The sequence below is a fragment of the Myxocyprinus asiaticus genome, chromosome 50, assembly GCF_019703515.2.
Source record: "Myxocyprinus asiaticus isolate MX2 ecotype Aquarium Trade chromosome 50, UBuf_Myxa_2, whole genome shotgun sequence".
NCBI lineage: Eukaryota > Metazoa > Chordata > Actinopteri > Cypriniformes > Catostomidae > Myxocyprinus > Myxocyprinus asiaticus.
In genome coordinates, this window is record NC_059393.1 from 17,799,634 (window position 1) to 17,812,184 (window position 12,551).

The window sequence follows — 12,551 nt, forward strand, 5'->3', positions numbered from 1 at the left end:
AAATAAATAAAATACAAAATGAACTCGATTTCAGAACACAACATGGGAGCAAAGACATTCCATGAGTGTTTTTGATACAGCAGCTGTAGTACAATGTATGCATGTATGCATTAATTACAAATGTAGTACTCACTCCAAATCAAGTATGAACTTGATTTGACTTGAAAAATTTGTGATTGTGAAATATAAAGTTGCAAGCGCAAGACATAAAGTCGTAATTGCAAGATTTAAAGTCGAAATTGTGAGATAAATTTGCAATTACAAATACAGAAGTCGTATTAAGTCACAATTGTGAGATTTAAAGTTGTTATTACGAGAAAATAAATTGTGATTGTGAAATATAAAGTTACAATTGCGAGACAAAAACTTGCAATAACAAGATATAATGTCACAATTCCAAGTCACAATTGTGAGATATAAAGTCCGAATGACATAATATTTTATTTTTTCATCTGTTGTGGGATCAGGGCACAATAAGTGAGTGTGAATACTACTGAATATTTATCAGAATGTGTTCTAAGTGGATTATTTGTAGTAAATACAGTACAATATGCATTATGTGTGCACTGTAGGCTATATACCAATGAGGTAGGTGGATATATTCTAACTAGTGCATTAAGTGCAACATACCATACTGGTATATCATACATAGTGCATACTATTCTTTGTAGTAGTATGCACTGTGAACTACGTATGATACAGTATGTAAATATATTCGAAATACTGACCCAGAATTAAATAGTGTATTTACAAGTAGCCTACAATATGCATAGTAGTATTTAGTACTATTAGTGAGCACTGCTATTAGTATGCTCTACGTACTAAGTAAACTGTAGTATGCAGCTGGCCACTTATATACCCACATCCCTCCATCCGCCGTTTCCGCAGCAACAGGGAAAATATGGCAGCCCTCGCGACACTCACTCAGGTAATACAAGCTTAAACATCCAGTTCACGGGCATTTCGAGGAGAAACACCGGTATGCAGGAAAATAATCGTTCAATTAGTGAAGAATCGATCCCGTTGCTTGTGTCACCGGGTAGTTTAATCGCCATTTAAGGCGAAAATGTCACGGGCCTCAGATTGCTAGCCGGTTAGCTTGCGTGGGTCATTCAATATGAGATAATGAAGGTAGATTTCATTGAAATTTGCGATAAACTATTGGCAGCAATAACATAAGTATGTTGTGCATTTATATGAATGACATATATAGTAAATGGGGTTTAAGCAATGTAGCTAGCCGCAACACATCAGTAGAGCATATACTGTAAAATTAACGTTTAAGGTGCTGTATAAATAAAGTCACATTTCATAATGCATTTATAGTTTGTTTTTCAACAAGGAAAGATGTCAAATGGCAATAGACAACGTTATAACATAGTTATTAGCTCCCATAGAAGCTAACGGACGTTGAACCGCTAGTTTAGCTTTAGCAGTGATGGGAATTAGTGAGCATCAGTAATCTCTATGCAACACTGCTTTATCACAAAATGTAATGGATTTACATGCTTTTATTTGTATATTTTGTGGCATTTTAAGTGTGGGTTTATGGATTAACAACTGTTTTTGCAAGCATACATTATGTATACATTAAATTGCACAGTTCTCTACCTATGAGATGATAGATCTTATGTGAAACATTTTTTACATTATCTTGAACCAAAATTGATCAATTTAATCAGAAAGTATCCTTTACTTTCTTTTTCTGCCTCTCATAGCTGTCAAGTGGGAACCCTGTATATGAGAACTTTTACAGACAGGTAAAACCATCATAATATGTTTTGGTGCATCATGTTTGTAATCCCATCTGTGATCAAACCTTATGATACAGTGTGGATATTTTTGAATGAAACTGTCTTTTAATACTGAATGCAAAATCCTACACTGAATGATTTGTATGCTTTGTATGCCAGCTTTTCCGTAGAAATTTAAATAATTATTGCATGCTTAGCTTGGCTTAATTTTCATCAGTGTGTTCAACACAAAATATCAACTAAGAGAGTAATATAAAGTAAATGGATAATCATAAGTTCCTTGAACTTCTGTAGCTTAAGAATCCATAAAATTAAGATTTTAAGTACTACTAACTCAAACAATCAAGTACAGAACTAAGGTTGTTTGGAATACCCATAAACCCTTGCGCTTGAATAATTTAAGCATGTTTGTTTGGTCTAAAGGAACTTAGGTGGGCATTTAATTAGTTTATTAGCCACACTGACAGCCAAAAGTTTGGAATAATGTACAGATTTTGCTCTTATGGAAAGAAATTGATACTTTTATTCACTAAAGTGGCATTCAACTGATCACAATGTATAGTCAGGACATTAATAATGTGAAAAATTACTATTGCAATTTGAAAAAAATTAAACTACTTCAAAGAGTTCTCATCAAAAAATCCTCCATGTGCAGCAATGACAGTTTTGCAGATCCTTGGCATTCTAGCTGTCAGATTGTCCAGATACTCAGGTGACATTTCACCCCACACTTCCTGTAGCACTTGCCATAGATGTGGCTGTCTTGTCGGGCACTTCTCACGCACCTTACAGTCTAGCTGATCCCACAAAATCTCAATGGGGTTAAGATCCTTAACACTCTTTTCCAATTATCTGTTGTCCAATGTCTGTGTTTCTTTGCCCACTCTAACCTTTTCTTTTTGTTTTTCTGTTTCAAAAGTGGCTTTTTCTTTGCAATTCTTCCCATAAGGCCTGCACCCCTGAGTCTTCTCTTTACTGTTGTACATGAAACTGGTGTTGAGCGGGTAGAATTCAATGAAGCTGTCAGCTGAGGACATGTGAGGCGTCTATTTCTCAAACTAGAGACTCTGATGTACTTATCCTCTTGTTTAGTTGTACATCTGGCCTTCCACATCTCTTTCTGTCCTTGTTAGAGTCAGTTGTCCTTTGTCTTTGAAGACTGTAGTGTACACCTGTGTATGAAATCTTCAGTTTTTTTTTTTTTTTTTTTTTGTGGCAATTTTAAGCATTGTATAACCTTCATTCCTCAAAACAATGATTGACTGATGAGTTTCTAGAGAAAGCTGTTTCTTTTTTGCCATTTTTGACCTAATATTGACCTTAAGACATGCCAGTCTATTGCATACTGTGACAACTCAAAAACAAACACAAAGACAATGTTAAGCTTCATTTAACGAACCAAATAGCTTTCAGCTGTGTTTGATATAATGGCAAGTGATTTTCTAGTACTAAATTAGCAATTTAGCATGATTACTCAAGGATAAGGTGTTGGAGTGATCTCTGCTGGAAATGGGGCCTGTCTAGATTTGATCAAAAATGACTTTTTTCAAATAGTGATGGTGCTGTTTTTTACATCAGTAATGTCCTGACTATACTTTGTGATCAGTTGAATGCCACTTTGGTGAATTAAAGTACCAATTTCCTTCAGAAACAGCAAAATCTGTACATTATTCCAAACTTTTGGCTGCTAGTGTATATTTAGTATTATTGTTGTTGTTTTAATGTAATTAGCTCTTTCGTGTAAAGTCGTCATTAGGGTGATTAGTGTTCCATAAATAGTCAACTAGGATCCTGTTAAATCCATGTATTTTTCTTTGCGCATGTAAATATGCATAGCTAATGTGCAGCTTTATATGCACTTCTTGCTCTTTGGGGAATCAAGTTTACTGCCTGACCTCCGTTGTTATTGTCTTTAGAACAAATTAAATTAAGTAGAAAGGGTGATATAAATCTTAATTTGAAACAACTTGCTATTAGTTGCTACATTTTATTCACGTGACATTCATTTTTAAGTAAATAAAATTGAATGAACTGATACATTTGTGTACATCTAACAAAGTTTTTCTAGTTGAGCTGAAACAAATGACTGTAAGTTGATGCAAAACGTGATGCAAAAATGCTATGTATATATTTTAAGTAAATCCAACAAATATTTTTTTTTAGTGTAGATATGTAGACCTTGCCATAAATGATATAAAGATTTTCCAGTTTGCGTTATTTTGCCGCCAAACCCATCTCTGACCCTTTTCTGATTTGTTTTTTGAAGGTGGATCCAGGAAATACAGGGAGGGTTGGACCCACAGAGGCTGCCTTATTCTTGAAGAAATCAGGCCTACCAGACATCACTTTAGGAAAGGTTGGCGATTTGAATAAATGTGTATTTGTTTAGATTGAATTATAATTTAACTTTGGCATTCTCAATCCAAGATTGTCAATTGTCTTTTCTCAGATCTGGGATTTAGCTGATCCAGATGGCAAAGGTTTCTTGGATAAACAGGTAAAGTAGTTATTGCTTCTTATAGTGTCTTCTTAATCATCTTGGAAGACAGCATAAGAAACTGGACATTAATCTACCTTTCAACATGATGTCCAAATTTGATTCTTGTTGTTTCTTATTAGGGATTTTATGTTGCTCTGCGACTTGTTGCCTGTGCACAGAGTGGGCACGACATCAGCGTGGCCAGTTTAAACCTCCCTGTTCAACCTCCAAAATTCGTAAGTCTCCATTCACCTCTGCTGTTTTGAGACTTTTCCCATTATGGTTATGGGAATAGTTAGTGCATGATATTATCGTAGTTGTTTCTAGCTCATGTATGAGCTCATCGATTTTCTAATCTCTCTTCTAGAAGGACCACAGTAGCCCATCACTGAGTTCTGTAACAACGTCAAATGAAAGCCATTGGGCAGTGCGGGTATGTTACAGCATTTTGAATGTGTTTAGACTTAGCTAAATTATGTTTGTCTCTTACTCTTCTTAGATTTTTGGCCTGTGACTGCAAATTAGTAGTTTTTGAATCTTTATTTGAAAACCTCTTTATATGTAATTCTTCAGCCAGAAGAGAAGAGCAAATTTGATGGTATTTTTGAAAGTCTTGCCCCAGTAAATGGATTATTGTCTGGTGAGAAGGTCAAACCAGTCTTAATAAACTCCAAACTACCTGTGGACATCCTTGGAAAGGTAATAATACACCCACTTCACCCTTTTAGAAAATTTTGATCTAGTTCTATAATAATGTAATCTTACAACCCAAAACCACAGTAATAAACGACTCTTTATTCAATCAGGTTTGGGATTTGAGTGACATTGACAAAGATGGGCACTTGGACAAAGATGAATTTGCAGTGGTGAGTGGTTATTATTACAGTAGTAACAAAGTAATCAATGACTGCTCTAAAAATGAATGCTTTCTACAGTTAAACCAGTTATCATGCTATACTATGACCCTAACTGTTAGGGGCCGTTCACATCAAACACGTTTTTGCATCCGTCTGCGCTTTTCTATATAAACGTGCTAAACAGACGCTTTCAGCTGTTGCGCAGCATCTAGCTGTTTTTGCAGCATCTCACGAAGGAGTGCAGTGTTTTTTAGTCACAAGTTTCGAGATGTTTTTCGAGATTTTAAGATTTTTTTGAGCAAGAACGCTTTCCGTCTGATTGGCTGTGTTTTTAATGGAATGCTAGCATATTTCATTCTGCACGCTACTGCTTTCTATTTCTTTTATGTGAAATAGTATGCAATATGCAACGATTAAACATTTCAAACAGTGGTATGCTACAGTACATTGCTGTCACAGTACCTCAGGATGTTGCATTTTTAATTTATCAAGTGTCGTTCAGTTATTAGTTTTGTTTGTTATTAGTATCTATTATCAATCTTGCATACCAATTTGTAACCTTTGGCAGTCCATTAAATATTAAGTGAAGAAGATGTTAAAAATTGCAGTTGTTCTAGAGGACTTGAAAGATTTATCGGTTTTGCCGGTTTATCGGTTTTTCCAATTAATCTGCACCGATAGTTGTTTTGAAACTATTCATTGTTGGCTGAAGTCAGTGACAGTAGTTTACAGAATAGTTTACTAGAGATCGACAGATATTGGTTTTTAATGACCGATATGACACTACGATTATTTTAGAGTTTAAGTGTCTGTTAACAGATATGCATAACTGATTTCTCATTCTAAATTTATTTCTGATTTTGAGCACATTAACAACTTAAATAATGTATCATTAACCTCTGGTTTACTGCTTAACAAAACTAATATTGTGCACAGTCTACAAAACTTCAATGTTCTTTAGTTATTATTATTTTTTTAAATAGTTTTAGTAAGGGATAATGTACAGTCAGCCGGTTGTTATTGCACAATAAACACCAACAGGGTGATCAGGACGCAAAGCGTAGAACTCTTGTATCACCCTGAAGAGGTTTATTGTGCGATAACAACCGGCTGACTGTATGTACATTATCCCGCTTATTACACGGCTACTAACCAAATAAATACATTCATGGACATAAAATATTTAATTGCATTGAAATTATGTAATTTGAGAAAGAAATCGCTGAATAGCTGGAATAAACCTATTTTCTGTCAGAGTTCTGTTAGTTTTTACTTTGTAAAACATTACCATCTGACTCATCAATACTTAGCCTATTACAAGAATACTTGCTAAATAAACAAATAAATGGACATGAAACATTGATTTGCGTTGAAATAGTGTAATTATGTGAGAAGAAAGAAATCGCTGAACAGTGGAAATCAACCTCCGGTTTGCGTCGGAGTTCTGTCGGTGTTTACTTTGAAAAAAATTACCATTTGACTCCTCAATATTCAGCCTATTACAAGACTACTTGCCAAATAAATAACTGCACATGAAACATTTATTTGAGTTTAAATTATTGTATTAGCGTACTTGTAGAGATCGCACAGTGATCCGAGAAGCAGGACAAACGGCTCGCAGAACCAGGATGAGCGGTCTGATACAGTTTAATCCCCAGATGTGCGGCTGTGACAGAGCAATATCTCACTGCTGGATGGCGCCATTGACCAATTAGAATCGAGTATTCCAGAGAGCCGTGTAATAAACTGCAATATACACTTGTCCAAAGCCCCTCACTTAATTAATATTTAAAATATTAAGTCTTTTTTGTCCTATTTTATCAGTAAACCCGATATTAAAGAACCGATAACCGTTTAAGTGGCAAAGTGTAAATATCGGTCAAACCGTTTATCGATGTATCTCTATAGTTCACAGTTTGTAAAAAACTATTGGCCAATTAATGAGTTATTAACCTTATAATTATAAACCTTAGTCAATCAGATTGCATTGATGGATACAGTATTCCACTCATCACGTTCCGGTTGTATACTGCACATTTTGGCAAATATAGCAAGCAAGTCATCTGGGTGTTTTATGGATACAGAAGATTTGTGTACTCCTCACAGTATACATACTGCATACTTCAAAAATAGTATGAGTAGAATAGTAGAATGCCTGTCTGAACATATTGAATGTCTAAATTTACTTTCTTGCGTCCAGGCTATGCACCTAGTGTACCGCGCCCTGGAGAAGGAGCCAGTGCCCTCCATTTTGCCCTCCTCTCTCATCCCTCCATCCAAAAGGAAGAAGACCTCAGGCTCTTTGTCCAGCATGGGGCCAGTGTTGCCAGGCAGCCCACCGCCACCAAAAGACAGTCTGCGCTCCACACCTTCTCACGGCAGCATGAATTCTTTGAACAGTGCTGGGAGTTTGTCCCCAAAACACACCCTCAAATCCTCACAGGTATACAGCCCTGCTAAATCAACAGATTGCTGAACCTTCTGTTAATATGAGTAGTCAAAATTTTAGGACCATTTTTAAAAATTCCTCACAAAGTTTAGTCAGTTTTTGAAAGAATGTCTTTGATATGTTTGTGAAAATAGAAGAATGAGGAAGAAAGAGTGCCTGAAGACTTTTTTTTTTTAACTCTGTCATCAGCATTCAGTAAACTGGGTGGTACCAGTCATAGACAGAGGCCGCTATGATGACATCTTCCTCAAAACTGACACTGACCTTGACGGTTTTGTCAACGGCCATGAAGTTAAAGACATTTTCATGCAGTCCGGGCTTCATCAGAATTTCCTGGCACATATTTGGTACCATTAAAACATGCCTTCATTCACAACCTCTCAAAATTCCCCATTTTCAATCACACTTCCTGTCGTGATTACGGCAGTCATCACTTACTCTGTTGTCTTTGTCAGGGCTTTGGCGGACACCAGGCAAATGGGCAAACTCACACGGGAGCAGTTTTCCTTAGCCATGCATTTCATTCAACAGAAAGTGAGCAAAGGTTTGGACCCTCCACAAGCTCTGACTCCAGACATGATACCGCCGTCTGAACGGGGCACTCCGGGACCAGTGAGTCAAACCAGCATGTTTACCAATTCTTTGATTTGGTGACTAAAAACAGCCAATTGGCTCCTTAATGTTTCAGTTTAAGAGCCAATGGCTCCTAAGTAATTTTATTTGTCTGGAGCCCTGAATTAAGTGAAAAGTTACATCAAGCATGATCACCATCGATCATTGTTTCCATGATCGATCATTGCTGCCACGTCCGAGTACTCGAGTACTTGTGCCCATCTCTAGCCTGAAGCAAATGACAGGTACAGATACAGAACTGTTTAAATATTTAGACAAGAAATACCTGCGATTTCACGGAAAATATAGACAAACCATATATATATATATATATATATATATATATATATATATATATTTTATCCCCCTTTCTTCCTTCCTTGCTTGCCACATACCCCCATCAGCAAACTCAGGTTGGGGAATCTCTGGTCTGTGACATACTCCCCCACCAGGGAGGGAGCGTTGACACATCAGGATGGTCTCCGGGTCTGACCCGCACGTGCCTGGGAGTGGGAACAGGACGAGTGAGAGGTTGGGGGAGAATAGAGAGAAAGAGGAGAAAGAGAGAGAGACAGGCTCGCCAGCCCCGGACATGCCATCGACAGGCCCTCAGCTCACTGTACTGCTGCCATCCGCATGGCACTGGACCCCTCAGCCAACCCTTTCGGTTGCTGGTTGGCGCAGAGCTCCAGCGCCACCGGATCGAGCACTACCTCGGCATCGCAATCCTCAGTCAGCGGCGAGGACTCCTTGACGGTGCGTCCTTCCTCCTCCCGGGTTTCGGCACCACTGTAACAGTATAAGGATGGGCAAGGAGGAGGCGGGAACCGGTTGAACAGTCAATGTAAAGTTTAATCAGAAACTCAACATAAAACAAACATAAACATAAGGACACACATGCAACGCGGCCACGTGCGTCTCTCTCTCTCCCGAACCGGCGTCTCCAGCCACGCCCTCCTCCTCGTCACAATTGCGATTTTAACAATGTTACTTAATGTTATATAACCAGTGAAATCATCACAAATTTATTGTGAATGTTAGATATACCGACCAGCCCTGACTGTACTGTTGTCACTTTATAAATCAGCATTGAATGTAAATTACTAGTTAATATACAGAATCTTACTTGCTTTTATGGGTTAATGTGCAGCACCTAGTCTTATATCATATTTGAAGAGATTTCTCTCTCTTTTCAGAGTCTATCAGGATACATGACACCAGTGGGATCTGAAATGGCTGCACTGACAGAGATGCGCCGGGTAAACAAATCTTTTTCTCAGTCTCTCTGTGTTCTAGAATATATACAGTATAGTGTAAATTGTAGTATTCACATACTTATGTTTTACAATGTTTTTTATATGATTTTTCTAAATGGATGTCAGAGTCTTTATTGGTAGTTCTTTATTGATAGAGTTTTCATCAAGTTCTAATCATATATCAGATTAAATTGTAGCTCTGTCATTTACAACACGGTTAGAGAACCGCTTAAATTTGATTTAATTTGTGTTGACCATCAGAAAAAGGATATTTCAAAACCCTAAATGCATCTTAACGACAAATGCCTTACCAAACATTCTTGTTTTCCTCTTTATCCATATTTCAATGCTGCTGATGTTTATGCTTTTATCACTGGCTAATATCAGGCAATAATGTTCAAGTTATGGGTAGGTAAAGTTTGTAAAACAGACAAAACAAACCAAAACAAATGCTTTTGGTGGCCTATTAGCAAAGACGTTTAGTTTAAAAAACATTTGTGACAGATCCAGTGCTGTGAATGGTGCTGTGCCTTGACTTCCCGGTGTATTGATCGTAGAGGTGGAAGACAAGCACGTCTCTGCACTCTCTGCTCCTGTGTGGTGGCTCCTTGATGTTCTCTACCCCTCTTTTTTGTGGTGCTGTGCTTCTGTGATTAGACAACAGCAGAACTGATTTTATTTAATGGCCCTCCCTCATATAGGACAGCTCCAGCTCTGTGGGTTCTGGCGAGTTCACCGGGATTAAAGAACTGGATGACATCAGTCAGGAAATCGCTCAGCTGCAGAGGTAATACTGTACACTGGGATTTAAGAGTGGCTTGTGATGTATTTGAACCTTTACAAAAGCAACAGAATGACACAAATGAAAAGACATTTTAATTGAAGCTCTATATTCCACTTAGAATTTTTTTATAAAGATATATTTTTTTTAATAGTGTCGCTGAGCTTGAGAATAATGGATTTGTATTTAGATAAATATAAACAATGAGCATGCAACTTGTTTTAACAACTGCTTGTGCACATGTGGAAATGTCAACATGTAATTTTGCTCTGGTGACATACTACAGAAACCAAAAAAAACAAAAAACAAACAAAATTGAAGACACAGAGGAGTGTATTCTGTAACTGTTCATAATTTTTACTTTTGCCTTCACCCAGAGTTTAATAAGATGTTAACTCAGGGTTAAAAGTGGCCTTAACCTAGAGTTTAATACAATGTTAACCCAGGTTTAAAAGTGGCCTTTCCCTGGAGTTTTAAAAGATGTTAACCCAGGGTTTAAAGTGCCCTTACTTCTGAATTTAAAAAGACGTTAACCTAGGGTTAAATGTGGCCTTAACCTAAAGTTTTAAAATACATTAACCCAGGGTTATAATTTGCCTTATTCCAGGAATTTAAAAAGACGCTAACCCAGGGTTGAATGTGGCCTTAACCCAGATATGTAAAAACTTTTAACCCAGCATTAACAGTGGCCTTATTCCAGAGTTTTATAAGATGTTAACCCTGGGTTAAAAGTGGCCTTAACCTAGAGTTTTAAGATGTTAACCCAGGGTTTAAAGTGGCCTTATTCCGGAGTTTTAAGATGTTAACCCGGGGTTAAAAGTGGCCTTAACCTAGAGTTTTTAAAGACGTTAACCCAGGGTTAAAAGTGGCCTTATTCTGACATTTTAAAAAACTTTAATCCAGGGTTAAATGTGGCTTTAACCCAGAGTTTAAAAGACATTATCCGAGGGTTAAAAGTGTCCTTAACCCAAAGTTTTAAATGACGTTTCCAGGGTTAAAAGTGGCCTGTACCGAGAGTTTAATAAAATGTTAGCTAGGTCTCCTAAGCAACCAAATTGGCCCAGTTGCTAGGGAGAGTAGAGTCACATGGGGTAACCTCCTCGTGGTCACTATAATGTGGTTCGTTCTCGGTGGGGCACGTGGTGAGTTGAGCGCGGATGCCGCAGTGGATAGTGTGAAGCCTCCACAAGCGCTATGTCTCCATGGCAGCGCGCTCAACAAGCCACGTGATAAGATGCGCGGGTTGATGGTCTCAGACGCGGAGGCAACTGGGATTCATCCTCCGCCACCCAGATTGAGGCAAATCACTACGCGACCACGAGGACTTAAAAGCGCACTGGGAATTGGGCATTCCAAATTGGGTGAAAAAAAAAAAACGTTAATCCAGGGTTAAAAGTTGTCTTAACCCAGAGTTTAAAAAGACATCAACCCAGGGTTAAAGTGGCCTTAACTCAGAGTTTAAAAAGAAGTTAACCCAGGGTTTAAAGTGGCTTTAACTCAGAGTTAAAAAAGTAGTTAACCCAGGGTTAAAAGTGGCCTTAATCCAGAGTTTAGATGTTAACCCTGAGTTTCTAAAGATGAAAAAAGTGTGAAAAGCTGTTTATTTGGTCATCAAGCATCTGCAGGCCTTGGCTTCCTTTTTTTCCTGTCTTTTGATAGGACAATAAGCTGATCTTGTAATTTCACTTTTTTACACAAGCCTTTTTTATGACTTTTAAGTATTTTTGAGGGGGTGTGCAAGTTGTTTGAATTTCGCCTCCTCCCATCTATCTCCATTGTCCTCCATTTTTCTTACTGGCCAGCCCCACCAAACCCAGTAAATCTTTCCTTTTTCTGAACAATTTCCCCTATAGACGACTCACCCCTGAAATGGCTCTGAGTCTAAAATACACACTTCAAAAGAAGAGGAAAGGTACCAGAAAGCTCTTGGTGGTGGATGAGTTTTCCCTTCCTTACAAATCCTCATCTCACCTCCTGTCCCGCCTCACAGTGTCCATTTAATGTGTGTATTTTTTACGAAATCTCTTGTTTTCGCTTGCTTATTCTTCATGCGGCCTCAGCACACTTGCTTTCACACACTGGGATACACTCAGGTAAAACCTTCTCTTGGCTGTCACCGTTCTTGTTTTATGTATGCCGGTATTTGTGTGTGAAGGAGGCAGGTATAAGGGTTTTTTTCTGTGTATGGTTGCCAGTGGTTAATAAAGTTTTGTGTTTTATGTCTTCTTTATTTTTTTAACAGAGAGAAATACACATTGGAACAAGACATCAGAGAAACAGAAGAGACCATTAGAAACAAAACCACAGAGGTTCAGGTAAAAATGGCAATGCTGTGTTAAAGCAGTACTTACAGGAAGGGCGAC

At 37.8% G+C, this 12,551-nt stretch overlaps 1 protein-coding gene across 6 annotated transcripts in view; it reads left to right on the top strand.

Annotated features, from left to right (window-relative positions):
* Positions 1–864: 864 nt before the first annotated feature.
* LOC127438623 (epidermal growth factor receptor substrate 15-like 1) overlaps positions 865–12,551 on the top strand; it is a 33,756-nt gene continuing 22,069 nt past the window's right edge. For all 6 annotated transcript variants that reach the window (XM_051694318.1, XM_051694316.1, XM_051694317.1 and 3 more), the window contains exons 1-14: positions 865–928; positions 1,719–1,760; positions 4,021–4,110; positions 4,204–4,251; positions 4,374–4,469; positions 4,601–4,666; positions 4,807–4,932; positions 5,040–5,099; positions 7,291–7,533; positions 7,729–7,886; positions 7,995–8,151; positions 9,348–9,410; positions 10,109–10,194; positions 12,431–12,503. In XM_051694318.1, the coding sequence (XP_051550278.1) occupies positions 902–928; positions 1,719–1,760; positions 4,021–4,110; positions 4,204–4,251; positions 4,374–4,469; positions 4,601–4,666; positions 4,807–4,932; positions 5,040–5,099; positions 7,291–7,533; positions 7,729–7,886; positions 7,995–8,151; positions 9,348–9,410; positions 10,109–10,194; positions 12,431–12,503 (1,335 nt within the window). In that variant the 5' untranslated portion in view covers positions 865–901. The remainder of the gene's footprint in view (positions 929–1,718; positions 1,761–4,020; positions 4,111–4,203; positions 4,252–4,373; positions 4,470–4,600; positions 4,667–4,806; positions 4,933–5,039; positions 5,100–7,290; positions 7,534–7,728; positions 7,887–7,994; positions 8,152–9,347; positions 9,411–10,108; positions 10,195–12,430; positions 12,504–12,551) is intronic.